General features: G+C 44.0%; 1 protein-coding gene across 10 annotated transcripts in view; it reads left to right on the plus strand.

Annotated features, from left to right (window-relative positions):
* The window catches only part of LOC132882239 (NACHT, LRR and PYD domains-containing protein 12-like), a 1,431,284-nt gene that overhangs the window by 448,137 nt on the left and 960,729 nt on the right, over window positions 1-22,418 (plus strand). For all 10 annotated transcript variants that reach the window (XM_060915509.1, XM_060915503.1, XM_060915511.1 and 7 more), the window contains one exon: window positions 7,600-7,773. In XM_060915509.1, coding sequence (XP_060771492.1) covers window positions 7,600-7,773 — 174 coding nt within the window. The remainder of the gene's footprint in view (window positions 1-7,599; window positions 7,774-22,418) is intronic.

The following is a 22,418-nucleotide window of genomic DNA, read 5'->3' on the forward strand; positions in this document are numbered from 1 at the left end:
TTCAGTGATATCAAAATCTTTTATGTATTCAAGGCGCTCTCCATTCTGTACAAGTCTGTGAGTACACTACAAAACACACACCCGGACTCGGTCTGCATAATCGCTGGCGATTTTAATCAGGCCAATTTGAAATCAGTAATGCCACACTACCACAAGTGTGTTTTACTGCAGTGTGTGTGTGTGTGTGTGTGTGTGTGTGTGGGTGATTTTTATCAATAGTATATGTATGCTAAAGGATAAAGCGGCTACAGATAATGAGATGAGATGAGCTTTTAAGCCTGTAGGCTAGGTTTCCATCAATGTGCATCGCTCTCTTGGAACAGTGTGAAGTGTACAGGTCCTGAATGGCTGGTAAGGGTGACCTGATAATCTTTTCTGCTGTCCTCACCACCCTCTGCAGCGCCTTCTTGTCTGCAGCTAGACAGCTGCCATGCCAGACAGAGACGCTGCTGGTCAGGATGCTCTCAGTGGCACCCCTGTAGAATGTGGTGAGTGCAGATGTGGGGAGGTCGGCTCTTCTCATCCTCCGCAGGAAGTGGAGTCGTGTCTGCGCCTTCTTGACCAGGGTGGTGGTGTTGGTAGTCCATGAGAGGTCATCTGTGATGTGCACTCCTAGAAACTTTGTGCTTTTCACAGACTCCACTGCACTGCCATTGATGATCAGTGGGATGTGTGTTGGTTGTTTTTTCCTGAAGTCCACAGTAATTTCTTTTGTTTTGTTGACGTTGAGATGCAGATTGTTCCTCTCACACCAGTTGATGAGTAGCTGTACCTCCTCTCTGTATGCTGAGTCATCGTTGTCTTTGGTGAGGCCCACCACTGTTGTGTCATCTGCAAATTTGATGATGTGATTCGTTTCAAATCTGGCACAGCAGTCATGAGTCATCAGCGTGAACAGCAGGGGGGACAGCACACATCCTTGCGGCACCCCGGTGTTTATGATGGTGGTCGCTGAGGAGTTGTTTCCAACTCTGACTGTCTGCGGTCTGTTTGTTAGAAAGTCCAGCAGCCAGTTGCACAGTGAAGTGCTGATGCCTATTTCACTCAGCTTGTTCACCAGATGTTGGGGGATGACAGTGTTGAACGCAGAGCTGAAGTCAATGAACAGCATCCGCACGTGACTGTTTTTGTTCTCCAGATGAGCCAGGCAGAGGTGGAGTGCTTTAGTTAGTGGGGAGGGTGGATGTTAAGTGGGCTTTAGCCAGTCTCTCAAAGCACTTCATCGTGATGGGAGTGAGTGCTATGGGTCTATAGTCTATTGTTTAAGCCTGTCCTAGTATATGTGTGTGTGTGTGTATTTATTGTCCATCAGTATGTCTTATTATTGCACTGTGTGTGTGTGTGTGTGTGTGTGTGTGTGTGTGTTTTCACTGCAGTGTGTGTGTGTGGGTGGGTGTGTGTGTGTTTTACTGCAGTGTGTGTGGGTGGGTGATTTTTATCAATAGTATATGTATGCTTAGTTAAACTTGCACATTGGAGACTGGTCAAACGCAATTTAAAACTTCTGTGCTAACCCTGTTACATAGATTTTTGACAATAAAGTACACTTGAACTTGAACTTATGTTCATTATTTCACTCCCATGGCTATAAACTGAGTAATACAAATGACAGGCTTAAAAGCTCATCTCATCTCATCTCATTATCTGTAGCCGCTTTATCCTGTTCTACAGGGTCGCAGGCGAGCTGGAGCCTATCCCAGCTGACTACGGGCGAAAGGCGGGGTTCACCCTGGACAAGTCGCCAGGTCGGCTTTAAAGCTTCATGCAAAATTCTACAAGAAATCATGACATTTTTAAAGCAATGAAGTAAGCCATCTGACTGACCTGATGTCTCTGACCACCACACGTCCTCAAATGACCTCTTGACCACAAGGAACTCCCAAGAGTCAATGCAAATTTCAAAATAAGTGTTGTGTAGCAGTAACACCAATGACATAATTTTGGGTGACACATATTTATTTAATATTATTAATAATATTTAGCCATTTTTTAACTATTTTATTGTTTAGTCATTGCATGTAATGTTAATGTAAGTTAGATTAATTTAATTCAGAAATGTATATTTATATAAAAGTATATAATTCCACTTCCATGTATTATCAGAGTGACATGGCGATTCTATGAACTTGCCATTTTAAATAAGTAGCTAAAATTAAATATTAATTTTTAGACCAATAGACTTTATTTTTACATTACAAGAACAGTCTTTATTGATTGAACATATATAACTTGGGTGATTATCAGGTCAACTTTGCTGATTTTGGTGTCTACAAAAGTAAGTGACAGCATTTCCACCATTTTTGGAGAATAACCCACTAATGATATATGGGTTGACCCATAAGACCGCAATCTCAACTACTATAGCGTTTTTTTTTTTTTTTTTGCTGTGACATCCAGGGATTCAGCATAAGTCGAGAGGCAGACTTGAGAAGACGACATTGCGACAGCGGGTATCACTTACAAACTTGCGAAAGCATGATCCCCAATATGGCGGTGTAAACAGATAATCATGTGACTATGACGTCACATGCACAAGGTCCATAGCAGTGACAAAATGGCGATCAAAAATGCATTCCTATATTTAATAAAATGAGGAATAGAATTTTGATGATAAATTTGCCTTCAGTTCTCCTTTAACTCTGAGATGACTTTGATTTCACCCTTTGGAAGTTCCATCTTTGGAATAACCCTTTTTTTTTTTTAAACATGTATAGGAGTTTGCCCTAAGAGCACTAAATACTCATCTCGAGGGCTCACTCTGAATAACCCTTCTGTGGATCTCTGCAATCTATTGTATTTTACACCACTGTGTGCCACCTGCTCGCCTGCCTGCTGTCTACCTCTTTCTATCCCGGCCTTGCCTGCCTACTTGTCTGCTTGCCTGCCTGACCACCTGCTGTCTTCCTGCCTGCCTGCCCTCTTCCTGCCATCATTGAACAGGGGGATGAGTAACAGCCGGACACAGTGTTTGAGAAGCGCGTAACAACTAAACAGCATCCGAAGTGTTTTGACTTTGTCAGACCACTACACTCATCATCTTTAAAGTCAGTATTAAATCTGTTGATGAAGTGTGTGTGACAGCAGATTGGTGAATTTCTCAACTCTCTTAATCTACCTGCAGCTTCAGAGGAACACAATCGGATCTTAACAGCAGCAATAACTGAGGCAGAACTTCACAGCGCCATCTCCAGATTGAAAGCAAACAAATCCCCAGGTCCTGACGGTCTCCCTTCAGAGCGGTATAAAGCCCTGCGAATTGAATTAATGCCAAGTCTTCTTCGGGCTTGCAATGCAACTTTAGTGGATTTAAAAATGCCTCCTGAAGGAGGCGGTCATTTCTGTTCTCCCTAAAGAGGGAAAGGATAAATTAGAATGTGCATCGTTTCGACCCATTTCGGTGTTAAACGTTGATTATAAATGATATACAGCCACCCTGGCCAAAAGGCTGGAAAAAATCCTCCCTCGGATTATACATAATGACCAGACTGGGTTTGTCTCGCAAAGACAAGCTCAGGAGAACATCAGGCGGTCCCTGCACATACTGCATTACATCCAACAAAATCATCTCGAAGCCCTCAGAATTAGCTCGGACGCAGAGAAAGCCTTCGACTCAGTCAGCTGCATTTTCCTATAAAAGGCCCTTAAAAGATTTGGCATCCATGAAAATTTCATTCAGGGTGTGTGTACACTTTATGACAAACCATCAGCCCGGATAAAAATAACCGGTTCTCTCTCAGACGCTATTATACTACAGCGTGGAGCGAGACGGGGCTGTCCACTCTCCCCTTTACTTTCTGCACTTTCTATAGAGCCTTTAGCACAGTGGCTGAGACAGACAGAAGATATCAAAGGCGTAACCATTAAGGGGGATGATCACAAGGTGGCGCTATATGCTGACGGTGTTTTGATATGTTTAACGAGCCCATCTAGTTCATTTGTCAAATTAATGGACCTTTTAGAAAGATTTGGCGAGTTTGCAGGATATAAATTGAACATACACAAAACTCAGATTCTGACTTTTAAATCCATACCTCCTAAACACCTTAAAGAGAAATATCATCTTAATTGGGACCAGAACTCGTTAAAACACTTAGGGATATATAAATATACCAAAAGAAATCACATCAATAACAAAGATAAATTCTGAGCCTCTTTGAACAAAAATGAAAGAAGACGTACAAAAGTGGAACTCGATCTCTTTCCTCAGCCTCAGTCCTAGAATAGACAGTGTAAAAATGAATATACTTCCAAGATATCTCTCTTTATTTCAAGCACTTCCTGTAGAAATTTCCTTCAAATGGTTTTCAGAACTGAATAAAATCATCTCCAGATTCATATGGCAGGGTCAGAAACCCAGGGTCAAATTTAAAACCCTACAACTTCCAAAGGGGGGAGGGGGGATGGCATTACCTCATTTTAAAGAATATTATTTGGCAGCTCAGGTTAAACCTCTGATCGATATATGTAGCTCGGCATTTCATGCAAGATGGAAAGATCTAGAACTCTCTATTCAGACTGACCCACCGATCCATGCCATATTGGCTCATAAAAATTTGGGAAGATTCAGAAATAATATTGAAAATCCAGGGATCAAAGCGCAATTAAATATTTGGATTACGTTAAAGGAAGAATACAAATTGGAGAATAATTTCCAGATAATTCGGTGGTGTGCCTATGACCCCGGATTCAAACCAAACGAAACGGATTATAGATTTAAATCTTGGATTTCGAGAGGAATAACATCATTTTATTCACTTACAACTCCAGGAAAATTGAAGGACATTGAAAGTCTGAGGAAGGAATATCAACTTGAAAAATCTGACTTTTTTAGATCCCTCCAGATACGAACTTATTTTGAACATAATATTAGACATAAAACGGATATGGATGATCCTGTATTGAAAGTACTCCTGGACGCCTACCAAAATAATCTCAATAAGGGCATTATCTCTAGAATTCACAAAGGCCTATTGACGACAAAGACACACAACAGAATACATCAGAGAAAAGTGGGAGAGAGAGAGAGAGAGAGAGAGAGAGAGAGAGCTTGCAATATCAGACGAGGTCTGGCTGAACGTGTGTGAACTCCAGTGGAAATGTACAAACTCTCAGATGTGGAGGGAGTTTGGATGGATGTGTTTTATTCGTTCTTTTATCACACCAAAGCAAAAAGTACGTGTGGCGGGAGGAGATGCTAAATGTTGGAGACAGTACGCGTCTCAAGAAGCTGACCATTGGCATATGTTTTGGGACGGCCCAGTGAACAAACCATTCTGGGCAGAGATTCATAATGCATTCAGAAAGATGTTTGATACTGACCTGCCCTTTCAGTTTCTTCCTTTATTTTTAGGACATGTTGACTTCCAGGCAAGGTGCGCTGATGAATATTTGTTTGGTATTTTAATATGTGCCTGCAAAAAAGCGCTTACGAGACGCCGGCTGCTCCCTGAACCCCCTACAATACAAGACTGGATAAATAGAGTAAATGAGATTTACAATATGGAAAGGATCACTTTCTCTCTCCGTCTCAAGAAAACTCTGTTTATTAAGTGATGGACAAAGTGGGTCAAATATGTAAAACCCATCCGACCAGACTTTGTGGAGGTGTCACGTGAACGATTCTGGAAAGTTCCTGCAACTTTAACTTTACTGTAGATGCACATGTATGTTGAACCCCTTCATATCTTTCAAATCTGTAATTTTATTTAATCTCCTCTTCTCTAACCTCTCCTGGACTTACCCGTCACTCTCTTTATTCTCCTTTTATGTAAACGCTTAATCTCTCCCAAACTGTATAAAGTTCATCAATACTGAAAATGTATGGAATGCAGAAGAGATGATGCTGTTGGTTTGATGAATTTCTGCATTACAATCTGCAATCCCAAAATAAATAAAAAAACTGCACCTGAGACACAAACTAACTGCCCTGTGTGTGAGCAGCAGGGTTTCAAAGCAGCAGCGACATGGAAAGTGAAAAGGTGGAAAAAAAGAATAAAAAAGAGAAAATAACTGAAAATAAATTGCAAACCACATCAACTATTCTTTTGTTGACTTGTTGATATTCTGACAGTTGAAAGTTTGTGTTCGTGAGTTTTCTTTCAGTCTGTCTATCTGCGATGAACAGGGTTGCCAGATCTGTGTAACAGAAGCAGCCCAGTGAACAAGCAGTATTAAACCCATGCAGTTTTCCTCCGTAGTTCTTTCACTAAGATCCTAAAGTGGTCTTGAATTATTACTAATTTCCAGAGGTGGACAAAGAACCCGACTTCATTACTTGAGTCAAAGTACAGATCCCACTGGTCAAATGTGACTCCGATACAAGTGAAAGTTCTCCAGTCAAACTTTTACTTAAGTTAAAGTAGTGAAGTACTTGCTTTTAAAAATACTTAAGTATTAAAAGTACATTTTCTGTCAACGCACTGTTGTATTATTGTCACAGCGCTGATAATACCTCATACCTCTGAAGCGACCGACTGGATTATTTTGTGAATTCACAAAATGAACACATGCTGTGCATCATGGTGGTTTAACGTTAAGCTAGCTAGTCAGTGACGCTCCACCTGACATGCTAGCAAACGCTTTTCAAACTCAAAATCATATTGGGTTGCGAATGTTACTAGAAAAGAGAGATTTCTACATGCTGTTTATTTGGCAAGATTATGCTAAAACATATTTCTGAAAGGACTTCAGATAAGTTAACGTTATTCATGTTAGCGTAACTCTGTTTTTACATGCTAACTAACAGTGTCCAAGTTAACTAGCTATGAGTTAACATTAGCTGTGGACAAGGCTACGGCAACTTGGCGGGAAAATCCATAGAAAGTCATTTGACTAACCAGACTGCATAGCTATTGCAACATTATCGCTCGCTCTAAAAGCACAGACAACTTCACTGCAAGCTTTCTCTTGGAATAAAACGCTTACAGACCTCAATATGCTTCCGCAGGTCGGACAGCGAGTTTTTGTAGGCCGTGATGTGGTTCGTTTTAGGTAAACAAAGCAAACATTTAAAACGAAACAACTCTTTATTCCTTTCAGAAAACTGAAAGATGGGTTCTCGGTATGGCCATGGGTGCGTTCATTCCCCAGAAGAACCGCCTCCTTCCATTCTGCCATCAACTGATCGTGTTCAAATAATGGTGTGGAGAAATCACTGAACTTGATTTTATCCAGTCTACGGCTGTGACGTGACCCTCGTGATTACTGATAGACTGTCTCAGTGTCACCTGCGAATAAACAATCACGTTTTAGAAAAGAAATGAAAAAACCATCCACTTTCAAAGCCGCTTCATAGTAACGAGTAACGAGGACCCTGATAGAAATGTAGTGGAGTAAAAAGTACGATATTTGTCTTTCAAATGTAGTGAAGTTAGTCATAAGTTTCCAAAAAAAATACTTAAGTAAAGTACCGATACTCAAAAAGTGGACTTCAGTACAGAACTCAAGTAAATGTACTTCATTACTGTCCACCTCTGGAGATAAGCGCGTAACAACTAAACAGCATCCACAGTGTTTTGACTTTGTTAGACCACTACACTCATCATCTTTAAAGTCAGTATTAAATCTGTTGATGAAGTGTGTGTCATTGTGTCTCTGCAGGTTGCGGCGGTGTGGTGTCTCAGATGAAGGCTGTGCTGCTCTGAGTTCAGCTCTGAGATCAAACCCCTCACACCTGAGATACCTGAATCTGTCCGGTAATAATCTGGGAGACTCAGGAGTGAAGCGTCTCTCTGCTGTACTGGAGAATCCTCACTGTAAACTGGAGATACTGGGGTAAGATCATCTCTCTGAGAGTCACATGACCTGCTCCTCAGTAAGACCCATTCTCTAATAGTGAGACTGAAGCAGAGGTTTTAGCTTCATCATCAGTGTCCTGAGGAGGAAGATTGTTTCTGTTCACTGCACACTGATGATTTGTCACAGAGTCTTTGGGTCAGATGGACGTATGTGAGAAGCTGCAGCACAAAACGGGACTTGATCCGACTGCGATGTGTCTGAACTCACTGTGAAATTTACTACAACACTGTAACGAATCCCACAAACTGCACCTGAGACTCAAACTAACTGCCCTCTGTGTGAGCAGCAGTGACATGGTGGAAATGATCTCGGGAATACAAAATTTGAAAACTAAAATGAGACGTTAATGCCAAAGAATTGAAGGAAAAAATAGGCTTTTAAATAAAAAAAATTAAATGGAGCCGACCATAGTAACCGTCTTTCTGCTGATTTTTGAATAATTCAAATAATCTAATACAGTAATAAATATAGCCACTAGCAGATATAAATTATTACTAATTTCATGGGAAGTGAAAAAGCTCAGCACATCTGGCTCTCTGTCTTCATGTCACTCTGATGTACATTTTCTATTTACTGTAAATTTGACTCCCTAAATCTGTCGAACCTGATGAACCCGAGATGTAAATATTTTACACTCAGTTTTATAATTCAGGAATGTTTTAATTGGTAATAAATGATCAGTCAGTAATGTGGTTTAGAAAAGACAAGAATGTTTATTCTCCTCAGAATGAACGCTTTAAGTTTGACATTAGCCGATCTTTGTTTGAATCCATGATGGTGCTTGTTTTTCACCGTGATTCAGACTTTTAGTTCCTTGATTCGACAATAATATAAATCTATAGTGTTTTATAAATGCACGCTGTAGACGCCGGAGAAACGAGTTTATTGTCCCTGTGTCGTGCACTATAAGTCTAGTAGAGACCCATCTGAGATTCAGTCTCTCTCTCTCTCTCTCTCTCTCTCTCGGATTAAAGTTCATGGTCACTCTGCTGTTCTCTGTTCAGCTTCAGCTGCTGATGGTTTAATATCCCACACAACAGATGAGAGAAATAAATATAACACTCAGTATTATCATTATTAATGACACTGTTAATTAGAATCAAAGTCCGAGTCCTTCCCGTGTCAGGACCTGGTCTTCCCAGGCAGTCTCCCGTCCCAGTACTAACCACGCCCTTAAGGTGCATTGGGTGGCGCCGATCTCCGCTTCTATAGCCCTCGGCCTCTCGCCTATACAGTTAGGGTTACAGTGGGGGGCGGGTCCTCTGGTACCCGCGAGAGTTTAACTCCCCACTCGTCAGTGGCGGAGCCAGACAGTTTTTCTCGGGGTGGCCAGACTGAGATCATTGTTCACACAGGGGTGGCACATAAACTGATCTCTTCTTGTTGTTGTTTTTCTGTGTGGCAAGTCGCTGTAGGTCTCGTGGTGTTTCTTGGTCACTCCCTCATTAATCTGGGCAGGCAGTGACTGCCATGTAGAATTACATCATGAAGACCTGCATAATAATATTTTAAATGTATTACTAAGCTGATTAAAAAAAAAAACCTTAAACAGTTGTGAAAATTGTGCCTTTTTAATTGATGAAGCTCACACAATTAAAATGTACTGATATATAATAAATAAGAGAAGGTACTTATAGATATATAACAGAAGGCACTTCTGCAAAAGTTTAATTCTTGTGTTGCTGTGATTCGAAGCAAACTGATTTACAAATGATATTTACAAATCGCAGTATTGCAGAACACACTCCTGTCAATCAAACTTGTATTCTTGTGCTGCTGAAGCCAAACTGAGTTTTACAGAAGACACTCGTGTCAAACAAACTGACAAAAGTCGTATCCTCCGGTTCATGTGACTTAAAGCAAACCTATTTACAAATTCCTCCATGTCCGGGGACTTGGCTCGTTCGGACTCCGCACTCACAGCACCCAGGTTGCTCAGTCTTTCATCATCCATAGTTGATCTTCAGTCAGTTTTAATCAGCTTCAGCACTGAAAAGCTCCTTTCACAGGCAGCTGCACTCACAGGGATGGTGACTGCCATTTTACACAATCTAAAGACCTCATGAAACACCTCATGCTGGGGCTCAATGAATTTGGTCAGTTCAACTATTCTAGATGGTTTTTCTTGGCCTGCGTGGCTTTTCCTCTCCAGGATTCTTTTTAGCTGATGTAACTCGTGTCTCCTGTCTTCAATATTGCTTCCATTGATGGATGCAAAGGGTAGCAGAGCTGCTTCATCACAAAATGTAGCGTTTATGGGATTCGGCGCCGGAACGCCCCTCATCACTTGACAGTTGGGTTGAGAAAACAGTGTGTTGATCTCACTGAGCATATGGTCAAGGACTGGGTAAAATAACCCTGTGCGAAAACCGTCCTTTTGCTCAGGACCCCCACCTAGCTGACTCATGACCGCATGTCCATCAAGCCTTTTGCTCAGTATTTTCTCTCTTTTGGGTGCAGGATCAGTCTCGATGTTGCCCTGTTCAGCTGTATGGAGAACTTCTTTCCACAGCTCTTCAAAGTATGTTTCAGCCCTGCAGTCTTGAAGAGTCTGTACAAGAGCTTGAACTAAATCAACAGCTAAACCTAAATCCAGATTAGGAGACTGCAAGGCATCCGAGAGGCATCTTGCCTCCCCAAAAAGCCCAGTCATTACAACTAGAAGCCCCACAAACTGGAGGTCCATTTGGGCAAGCAGGCCTCTTGCATCAACTGACCCATCACCATTCTTTTCTTCCACTGTTTCTTCTAAAACGCTGATAATTGCAGGCAGTCTATCAAGAATTGTTTGACAAGACTCATGTTGACAGGCTCACCGTGTGTCACTTAACTTTTGTAGCTCCCTTGGCGCCCCATTGTACATTTCTTTCTGTGTATTGAGCCATTTGGTGTGAACATAGGACCCAGACGTGAATGTGTCCAGTCTTTGCACAATAGAAGAGAAGCACTCTCCTTCTGGGATAGCTTTAACCGTGTCCACAAGAACTAGATTAAGGCAGTGGGCATTACAATGTACATAAAAGACCTGCTTTGCCACTTCCTTTACACGAGCCTGAACTCCAGTGTTCTTGCTGCTCGTGACGGATGCTCCATCGTAAGCTTGTCCGATCAAATTGTCCCTATATTCCAGCCCATATTTTTCAAGGGTGTGTGTTATTTTGTTCGCCAACCCTGAAGCATTAAGATGCTCTGCAGCTTCAAAGTGCAAAAAGCTCTCTTTTACAGCTCCCCTGTAGTAATACCTAAGAAGAAGAAGAGAAATTTGTTCTCTCTTTTTTACATCTTTGGTTTCATGTGCCATCAGAGCAAAGACTTGACTTTCCTTGACCTCACTGATGATGGTGGAGCGCACCATTTCTGCAAATGTGTCCTACATTTCATTTTGGATTTGGTGGCTTGTATATTTAGCATGAACAGCTTTCAGTTTCTTTTTCACAGCTGTGTTGTGGTTACTAAGAACCTCTAATATAGCGAGGAAGTTTCCCTTGTTGCCTGAATCCACTGTCTCTCTCTGTGACCTCTTTGTGCTGTGTTTGGTGTTGCAGTTAACAGTAAAACTTCAGCTACACTTTTAATAGAATCACAGTTTTCCTGTATCTGTTGTGTTTGCTCTTGTGACAATTTAGTCATCAAATATGTCTTGTTTTGTGTGTGGGCCTCCATCTCAAGATTTTTCCAGGCTAGCATAACATTTGTGTGTGCTTCAGACTTGGCATGGGACGCAAAGCCTCCATCTTTGAACGTTGCCTATTTCCAGTTTTTATCGCCCCTATCAGAAGTGAAAACTGATTCGGTGTTTGGAAGGCCAAAGTGCCTGCAGGCATCACAATAAACACAATCCTGGCACTGAGAATATTCAATTCATGTGTGATGGGAATACCACGAGGCCTGAAAGTGCATATCCTGGACCAATTTAGTGTTTTTTTTTTTCATGAAAGTATGTCCCTTTCCACACTCATCCAGAAGGGTAATGTTGCACAAGGCCGTCTGTCTACAGCAGAAAAAAATAAAATAACAAACCGCATCTGGAAAAATCCCAAGGGAGTCTGGAGCCAGATTCGTGACGTCACGTGCGGATCCGCCAGCAGGCTGAGAGAGCTCGCATGGGTTCAGTGCACAGTCTGTGTAGACAAAGTTTAAGCTCGCGATTTTGCACTGAAATATGGAATTGTCGCCGGAGCTTCTAAACCCATGGATTCATGTATCAATGCTCATCTATCTATTGTTACATAAATCATATTTTTTCTAATTACTATTATGTATTTATACATTTCTTCATTTAGAAGAGTACTGGCTACTGTAGGAGAAAGATTTCATAAGCTCAGGGTCTCCGCAGATCCTTAAGTATTCAAAAGTCTTAAATAAAATATACAGTTTTTAAGGTCTTAAAACGTATTAAATTTCGGTAATTTTCGAAGAGTGGCATTAAATTTCATCTGGGTGGAATGAAAGAAAGTTATCAATGTCCGGAGAGACTATTTTTCATGCTATTTCACCAGCGCACGTCCCTGTCTAACCAGACAGTTAAAGAAGCGTGTGCCTATAGCACCGGCATCACACACTATTTAGGGGGCAGTGTTTCCCTGTAGGCCTGTATGCACGCCGTAGAAATAGACATACATGTCAACCCCTCACGGCTCTCACCTGTACTCCCTGGTAAAGAAATCCATAATTTCCATCCCAAATCCATAGTAATATTTCATGCATAATAAAAATGTATCAGATCTTGCCTAATATATGCACTGGTTTATTTCTGTACATCCATATGTACTGTTAACACTCAATTAAACAACAGTCAGTGTTTTCTTAACCCTATATCAGTTCAACAAAATTTAGTGTCTCTTCTCACATCATCCAATAATTTGGGGTTCACTCGGCACATTGTTGTATTCTTCCCTACCAATTACCTACTAAATTATTTATGCCTTGTGATCTGACACAGAACACTTTTTTGTTTTGGCCTGAACATAAATATGATGAATTATCATGTGTAACTAAAATCACCTGTGTTCAAAGTGGAAATAAATGTCAATGAGGAGTTCATCCACAGGAATCGACAACTCTTACTCCAGCAGCAACACAAAGATTTGCTAAGTGGCAAATACATCCGATGTTGAAGATGTTGGGCTGTTTCTCTCGGATTCTTGTCAGCACAGAGTTCTTTCTCCCAATCATGACGCTGCAATCGTCACTGGCAAAGCCAACACAATTTGTCCAAGGAATGTCCTGCTTCCTGAAAAAATATATCAACATTTTCAATTTATATCAAACTTTTAAAAAAATATTTCAGACATTATCAGTACGAAAGGAAATATTAATTCCACATAATTACAAATGTTTTTAAAACAAATTACATGCAACTTATATTAAAAGGAATATTTCAGACATAACACAAAAGGGATAATATTTATTTCTCATAAATAACATACTTAAATGATATGCAACTTTTTAACATGTATACTTCAGACATTAATCATACAAAGGAGATAATTGTGCATAACATTAGAGTTAAAGAATTTATTTTTATTCATATATTAAAGCCTATTTACAAATACATAATCACATCAGGCATTTAATTTTTTTCTCATCTCTTGATTTTAAATGATCATCTCATTTATTAGTATTACGATCATCATGCATCTTTAAAACAAAGTTATCTTTCAGAAATTATTCATACAAATAGAAATGTATTTGTTCTATATTCATTAAAATGGACATAACATACTTACTGTAATACTTCATCCAAAGTTTTGAAAACTGACTCCGCTGTACCAATGTTACACACTGGCATGTCCAAAATTCTGGATCGAATTCGGGAAGAAAGCGACCTCCAGTTTTAGATGTTTTGAGTTTTTTCTTCGGTGGTGCCGACATCGTGACCTCTTGACCTGTCTATTGTTACGCTACATGTGCTGTTATTTCCTGCTCGGTGTGCAGGAAAATCACAATTGCGCATGCTCAGACATTCGGAATGGCTTGTTGGTACTAGCGGAAGTACCGGTTGAGTAATTCTAAATGTAGAAAATGGCGGCTCCCATGCATTTTCCTATTTCATGACAATTTTTTTGATGGTAATAAATCAAAATAATTTTATGGTGAAAATGTAGAAAAATCCGTAGTTGAATACCACTACGCCCGTACCATTTTTAAAATGCCAAAATCCGTAGGGAATACGGGAAATCCGTAGGGGTTGACATGCATGATTTTATAGACGAAGAAGTGTTTGAGTGGCTATTTCAGACACGAGCCGCGGCAAGATGGGCAAATGCAGGTTTAACGATAACTGGCTCGAGGATGAAAAGTATAAGAGATGAGAGAAAGTCTTTATTGTCATCGTCACTTTTCCAAAGGTACAATGAAACTGAAGGTGCTGTTGACTCATTATGAGTTATAGAAAGAAAAAAGGGAGAACAAATAAAGTATAAAAATAAATAGTGAAGTATCCAGAGTTGCACTGGTAAAATGGTATAAACAGAATATAAACAGAAATCTATTGTATGGTTCTATATGGACACGGATTGCACTGAAAATAGTATAAACAGAATTGTTTTGGTTCTGTATGTACACAGATTACACTGATAAGAAAATGTATACACACGCATGCATATATATTTTGCACAGATTGCACATTTGAGTTTAAAGCCATGATTGCTTTGGGATAAAAACTGTTTTTAGGCGTTTTGTCCTGCTTTTCATTGCTCTGTATCTCTTGCCTGATGGCAAAAGCTGGGAGAGACAATGACCGGGGTGTGAAGAGTCTTTTGAAATGTCGGTTGCTTTCCTGCGGCATCTGGAGGTGTAAATCTGTTCCAGGGTGGGGAGGGGCAGCCTATTGTTTTCTCTGCTGCCCTAACGACCCTGTGGAGCGCCGCCTTCTCTGAGGATGTGCAGCTGCCGTACCAAACACACGGTCCGTACGTGAGCGCACTCTCTATGGAGCAGTGATAGAAGGCCCGGAGCAGATTTTGGGGGAGACAGTTGTTTCTGAGGATTCTCAGAAAGTACAGTCTCTGCTGCGCCTTCTTCAGCAGCTCCTTGGTGTTGGCACTCCAGGTTAGGTAGTTCTCCAGCTCAATGCCGAGAAACCTGAACACCGGGACCCTCTCCACACAGGCCCCGTTGATGATGAGTACTTACTAACACATTCATGAGGAGAATTTGTTACGTGTCAAATATAGCATAATTTCGAATAATAATAACGATAAGCGTATTTGGCAGTGTGAGGTCACGGTGAGCCTTTAACAAAAGAATAATCCGGAGCCTTCTTTTGTTAAATGGATCCCAGTGACATCACACTGCCAAAACTGCTTATGATTATTATTTGAAATGATGCTGTATTTGACACATTTGGACAACTTCGCTTTGTGAGAGTGTTTATAAATACATAATCTTTCTGCAAACCCAAACTAATGGATTAAGTTTTCTCCTCCTTTAAAGCAGATTAATTCTCCTTGGCTTTTGCTTGGCCCAATGTTGGGCAGCCCTCTCATAGTCCATCTCGCTGTCATCCATGCTGATGTGGATCAAATTGTCCAGCGAGTCTTCTCCTCGCTTATTAAAATCAGTCGGCTTTGTCCGTCTGGTGGGGGACAACATCGGCAGCCAATGAGATCGCTTATAATGAATCGGAAACTTCCGGGATGTCTGACGTTTTCTTTCGATATTTTTATTGGACAGTTTGAACACGTGATCTTGAGACAGCCAACAGATTACAGTTTGTTTACATCACACCACGCGGACATATTACTTTGACAGAATCAACACAAACATTGGAAAAAAAGACGGCTTGTTTAACACAAATATCAATTGATATGTAAATGGATCTGTTATTTGCTCTCCTATGTATCGAGTTACTTGTGGGTAGGAAATTTAACGTATCGGTATAAATCTACAGTAAGCGTATCGGATTTTAACTAAAGTGACTAAGCGTATTGGCAGGCAGAGCAAGCGGATCGGGCCCGATACGCTAAAACGCTTTGGGGAAAACCATGTACTACACTGAAGGCCGAAATGCTGTGGGTTTTGCGAACGGTTAGCCGACACACTCCTATACGTCCAACAAAGACGTGAGCACCATCTTCAGGGCAATGTTCCCTGACTCAGAATGTGCAAATTACAGGTGATGTAATATCTCAGCAGTTTGAAAATCTCCTGTACAGTGAGGCCAGAGGTTTGGGCTTCATGTCCTTCAGAGGAATCCAGAGTTGATGTATTTTTCCATCAGAAAGTGAGTGGGTCTTATCCTGGCCTCTGGACGTTCTGCAAAAATTTGCTGCTCTTGTCCCATGGGCAAGCTGAAGTTGAATGTGGGCTTTCAACAAATAAAGAGGTGGAGACCTGCAACATAACCGAGGAAGCAATCATTGCACAGAGGCTTATATGCGACCATGTCAGAGTGCGTGGAGGAGTGACCAAAGTGCCTCTGACCAAAGAGATGGTCCGTTACTGTGCCACAGCACGCACCAGGTACAGAGCACACCTGGATGAAGAGAGAAGTAAAAAGGAAAAAGATGACCAAAAGAAAGAACGTGGTGGAGGAACTTGAGGAACCCAAAAGGAAGAGGAGATCATTGGAAGGTGTATGTGAGAGTCTCCAAAAGGATGCTGACCACATGGCAGAAGCAGCAGAGAATTCTGCTGGCACCAAAATGGCAACACTAATAACAAACACCCTGAGACGACGAGCCAAGGAAAAGAGAGAGCAGTTGGTGGTCCTAAATGCTGACATTGAAAAGAAGGCTACTGAACTGAGATACTTAACGGATCAACAGTAAAAATTGTGCAAGACAAGAATATGTTGTTGTTTTTTGGACTCTTATTCCCTTATTTTTTACTCTGTCCATTTTTTGGACTCTATGTTTTACTTGTCATTTGCACTTTCATTTGTTTGCGTACTGTTTGTACGTTATTGACAGCAGTATTGTTTTGTGGTATTGAGAAGGCCGTTGCCTGAGATGCACTTTATGTTGGTAAATATGCACTGACTATTTGCACTGTTGCTCAAATACAAATGTGCTTTGTTAAACTGAACAGCCTAGAGTGTAGTTGATTTCATATTTTTGCCGTGGTAGTGGTCTTCATTTTTATTCTTAGAGGTCTTAAAAAGGTCTTAAGTCATTAAATTTGCAGATGAAAAATGTGCAGATACCCTGAAGCTACACACCTGGAATCGGCTAAGCAGGGCTGTATATACATGCAATGTGTTTGACGCGTCCCAAGATCTCAAGCCCTGACACGCAGATCCCTTGATACATGTGAAGTAAAATGCAAAGAAAATGTGACCTTGGGCGCTGTGTGAGACGGCTGCCTCTCCAGTAGCTCTGTAGTTTTTAGCTCTTTAAGCCTCTTTTTTTTTTTTCTCCTCTTCTTATGAAGACACAGCGTGTTTTTCTTCATATCCCATGGATATTTTTAACTTCAACACGCAACCAGGAGCCAGTTTTCTCACTTATTCGAGAGAGGAGCTGCTGGCCCTGAAAACAATGGGACGAGCCGGGATACGACACCCCATCCCGGCGGAGCTGAGGAGCGAAGCGCTGGACACAGCCGAGCCGAGGGAGAGCGCCCCGAGCCCGGCCGAGCCATGCGACGAGAGCGTGCCGAAGCACTGTGTTTATGACGGCTGCTCCGAGATCAGCACTCTGGGAGCCAAGCAGAGGAAACCATGGATGTGTAAAAAGCACCGCAACAAAATGTACAAGAAGAAGAGGGGAAGAACTTCCTGTTTCTACACTGAACACAAAAAAATGCCGAAAACCAGTTTCCTAGCTCTGCTTTGTCTTGCATTGTGTGCGTTAACAGTTTTAGCCAGATGTAAAACACCTCTGCGAAACCCTCTGCAAAGACGCCATCTACGTCCTGTTTTATTTAGCAGCCCATCACATGCTGCCTATTTGCCATATGGATCAGAAGCCTACTTCGCTTTGGCTCTCCGCCGTCAGTCGGCCATTTTGGATTCACTGTCACTCAATTCAAGATCTCGTGCTCTCAAGTTATTCGCTAGTGGCGTGCTTTTGCTCGGAGGAGATGTGAGCCCCAACCCTGGCCCTTCTAATGCTCACTCTGAGCGTGGTTTAAACGCGCTATATTTAAATGCTAGAAGTGTCAAGGCTCTCATTCCACTCGAAGAGAACCCTTCACGTAAAATATGCAACTAGCCATTCTGCAAGAGTTGGTCTACCGAAATTCGTATGACGTGGTTTGCATTAGTGAAACATGGCTGGATGAGTCAGTCTTATCTTCGGAGATTTTTACAGGATACACCATCTTTCGCAAGGATAGAGTAAACAAAACTGGCGGGGGCGTACTTATTGCAGTTAAGCCCGAAATCAAGACTCGACGCTGGCAGGAACTAGAGAGAGACAATGCTGAGTTCATAGTCGTCGAGCTCTACAAGGACCATAATTCACCGGTTATTCTTTATACATTTTATCATCCTGAACCGGGGCCTGAGGATCTACACGAGCTCAACCTCTCTTTGCAAGAGTCACCCGAGACAGCTTGTTTTATTCTCGTCGGAGACTTCAATCTTCGTTCTGTCATCTGGTCTCCGGACGAATCTACCCCAGCAAACACGGGCGTATCTTCAGTAGACGAGGCATTTCGTACTCTTATGGAGGATAATTTCTTTCGTCAGTTCATTCAGGGACCAACTCACATAGCGGGAAACAAATTAGATCTGTTGCTGTGTAACTTTCCGGAGGTTATTGAAGATGTAACAACATACACTCCAGCTGAAAGCGGATTTCCCTCGGATCACTATCTGATAGAGTTCTTCATAAGACTAAAATTTACACGATCCAAAACTGTGCGCCGTAAGACGTACGACTACAGTAAAGCCGATTTTGATGATCTCAGAAGACGCCTGGAACTGGTCTCACTTGAATTCTCTCTATCGGACGATGTCGATAATTCCTGGACTCAGTGGAAAGATTTGTTTCTAGCTGCGGTAGAAGAGTGTGTGCCAGTTAAAATCATACGCGATACAAACACTCTGCCTTGGATTGACGGTGAGGTCAGGTATCTTATGCGGAAGAAATGTCAAGCACTAAAAAACTTTAGGAAAAACAAAACGTCTCGTCTCGTCTCGTCTTCTTCCGCTTATCCAGGACCGGGTCGCGGAGGCAGCAGTCTAAGCATGGAAGCCCAAACTTCCCTTTCCCCAGACACCTCGGCCAGCTCCTCGGGAAGAACACCGAGGCGTTCCCAGGCCAGCCGAGAGACATAGTCCCTCCAGCGTGTCCTGGGTCTTCCCCGGGGCCTCCTCCCGGGGGGACATGCCTGGAACACCTCCCCAGGGAGGCGTCCAGGAGGCATCCGAAAAAGATGCCCGAGCCACCTCAGCTGGTTCCTCTCGATGTGGAGGAGCAGCGGCTCTACTCTGAGCTCCTCCCGAGTGACTGTGCTTCTCACCCTATCTCTAAGGGAGCGCCCAGCCACCCTGCGAAGGAAACTCATTTCAGCCGCTTGTATCCGCGATCTTGTTCTTTCTGTCATTACCCAAAGCTCATGACCATAGGTGAGAGTCGGAACGTAGATCGACTGGTAAATTGAGAGCTTCGCCTTTTGGCTCAGCTCCTTCTTCACCACGACGGACCGGTAAAGCGACCGCATCACTGCGGAGGCTGCACCGATCCGCCTGTCGATCTCACGCTCCATCCTTCCCTCACTCGTGAACAAGATCCCGAGATACTTAAACTCCTCCACTTGAGGCAGGACTTCTCCACCAACCTGGAGAGGGCAAGCCACCCTTTTCCGGTCGAGAACCATGGCCTCGGACTTGGAGGTGCTGATTCTCATCCCAGCCGCTTCACACTCGACTGCAAACCGCCCCAGTGCATGCTGAAGGTCCTGGTTTGAAGAAGCCAACAGGACAACATCATCCGCAAAAAGCAGAGATGAAATCCTGTGGTTCCCAAACAGGATTCCTTCCGGCCCCTGGCTGCGCCTAGAAATTCTGTCCATAAAAATTATGAACAGAACCGGTGACAACGGGCAGCCCTGACGGAGTCCAACATGCACTGGGAACAGGTCTGACTTACTGCCGGCAATGCGAACCAGACTCCTGCTCTGTTCATACAGGGACCGGACAGCCCTTAGCAAAGAGCCCCGAACCCCATACTCCCGAAGCACCCCCCACAGAATACCACGGGGGACACGGTCGAATGCCTTCTCCAGATCCACAAAGCACATGTGGACTGGTTGGGCAAACTCCCATGAACCCTCGAGCACCCTATGAAGGGTATAGAGCTGGTCCAGTGTTCCGCGACCAGGACGAAAACCGCATTGTTCCTCCTGGATCTGAGGTTCGACTATTGGTCGAATTCTCCTCTCCAGTACCCTGGAGTAAACTTTCCCTGGGAGGCTGAGAAGTGTGATTCCCCTGTAATTGGAGCACACTCTCCGGTCCCCTTTCTTAAAAAGAGGGACCACCACCCCAGTCTGCCACTCCAGAGGCACTGTCCCCGACCGCCACGCGATGTTGCAAAGGCGTGTCAACCAAGACAGCCCCACAACATCCAGAGACTTGAGATACTCAGGGCGGATCTCATCCACCCCCGGTGCCTTGCCACCGAGGAGCTTGCAAACCACCTCAGTGACTTCGGCTTGGGTAATGGACGAGTCCACCTCTGAGTCATCAGCCTCAGTCTCCTCAGTGGAAGACATGACGGTGGGATTGAGGAGATCCTCAAAGTATTCCTTCCACCGCCCGACAATGTCCCCAGTCGAGGTCAACAGCTCCCCACCCGCACTGTAAACAGTGTTGGCAGAGTACTGCTTCCCCCTCCTGAGGCGCCGGACGGTCTGCCAGAATTTCTTCGAAGCCGACCGATAGTCCTTCTCCATGGCCTCCCCGAACTCCTCCCAGTTCCGAGTTTTTGCCTCCGCAACTGCCCGAGCTGCAGCGCGCCTGGCCTGCCGATACCCGTCGGCTGCCTCAGGAGTCCCAGAGGTCAACATGGCCCGATAGGACTCCTTCTTCAGCTTGACGGCATCCCTTACTTCCGGTGTCCACCACCGGGTTCGGGGATTGCCGCCACGACAGGCACCGGAGACCTTGCGGCCACAGCTCCGAACAGCTGCATCCACAATGGAGGTAGAGAACATGGTCCACTCAGACTCAATGTCCCCCGCCTCCCTCGGAAGCTGGGAAAAGCTCTCCCGGAGGTGGGAGTTAAAGACCTCCCCAACAGAGTGCTCGGCCAGACGTTCCCAGCAGACCCTCACCATACGTTTGGGCCTGCCAGGTCTGTCCAGCTTCCTCCTCCGCCAGCGGATCCAACTCACCACCAGGTGGTGATCAGTTGACAACTCAGCCCCTCTCTTCACCCGAGTGTCCAAGACATAGGGTCGGAGATCAGATGACACGACTACAAAGTCGATCATCGACCTCCGACCTAAGGTGTCCTGGTGCCACGTGCACTTATGGACACCCCTATGCTCGAACATGGTGTTCGTTATGGACAAACTGTGACTAGCACAGAAGTCCAATAACAAAACACCACTCGGGTTCAGATCGGGGAGGCCGTTCCTCCCAACCACGCCCCTCCAGGTGTCACTGTCATCGCCCACGTGAGCATTGAAGTCCCCCAGTAGCACAATGGAGTCCCCAGTCTGAGCACCCCTCAGTACCTCTCCCAGGGACTCCAAGAAGGCCGGATACTCTATACTGCTATTTGGCCCGTAGGCACAAACAACAGCAAGAGCCCTCTCCCCAATCCGAAGGCGCAGAGAGGCGACCCTCTCGTTCACTGGGGTAAACTCCAACACATGGCGGCTGAGCTGGGGAGCTATAAGGAAGCCCACACCAGCCCGCCGCCGCTCACCACGGGCGACTCCAGAGAAGTGGAAAGTCCAGCCCCTCTCGAGGAGCTGGGTTCCAGAGCCCAAGCTGTGCGTGGAGGTGAGCCCGACTATCTCTAGCCGGTACCTCTCAACCTCCCGCACAAGCTCAGGCTCCTTCCCCCCCAGCGAAGTGACATTCCATGTCCCAACAGCCAGCCGCTGTGTCCGGGGATCAGGTCGTCGAGGCCCCTGCCTTCGACTGCCACCCAATCCACACTGCACCAAACCCCTACTGCTACCTCTGTGGGTGGTGAACCCACAGGAGGTCGGGCCCACGTCACCTCTTCGGGCTGAGCCCGGCCGGGCCCCATGGGCAAAGGCCCGGCCACCAAGCGCTCGCATACGAGCCCCAACCCCGGGCCTGGCTCCAGGGTGGGGCCCCGGCTGCGTCCTACCGGGCGACGTCATGGTCCTGGATTTTTTCTCCATAGGGGTTTTTTGGTGAACTGCTCTTGGTCTGGCCTGTCACCTAGGACCTGTCTGCCTTGGGAAACCCTAACAGGGGCATAATGCCCCCGACAACATAGCTCCTAGGATCATTCAAGCACACAAACCCCTCCACCACAATAAGGTGGCAGTTCTAGGAGGGGACAACACAAACAAAACGTCCGAACGTAAACAAACTTCGAAATATTAGCAACGATCTCAAGACCCTAGTTAAATGTAAACATCGTGACTGTTTGGCGAGGATTGAAGGATCTTTTCGGGACAACCCAAAATTGTTTGAGCTATCACAAAGCAATTCTGCACCATCGCTCAAATACAGACGCTGTGAT

This window comes from Neoarius graeffei, chromosome 2 (genome assembly GCF_027579695.1).
Source record: "Neoarius graeffei isolate fNeoGra1 chromosome 2, fNeoGra1.pri, whole genome shotgun sequence".
NCBI lineage: Eukaryota > Metazoa > Chordata > Actinopteri > Siluriformes > Ariidae > Neoarius > Neoarius graeffei.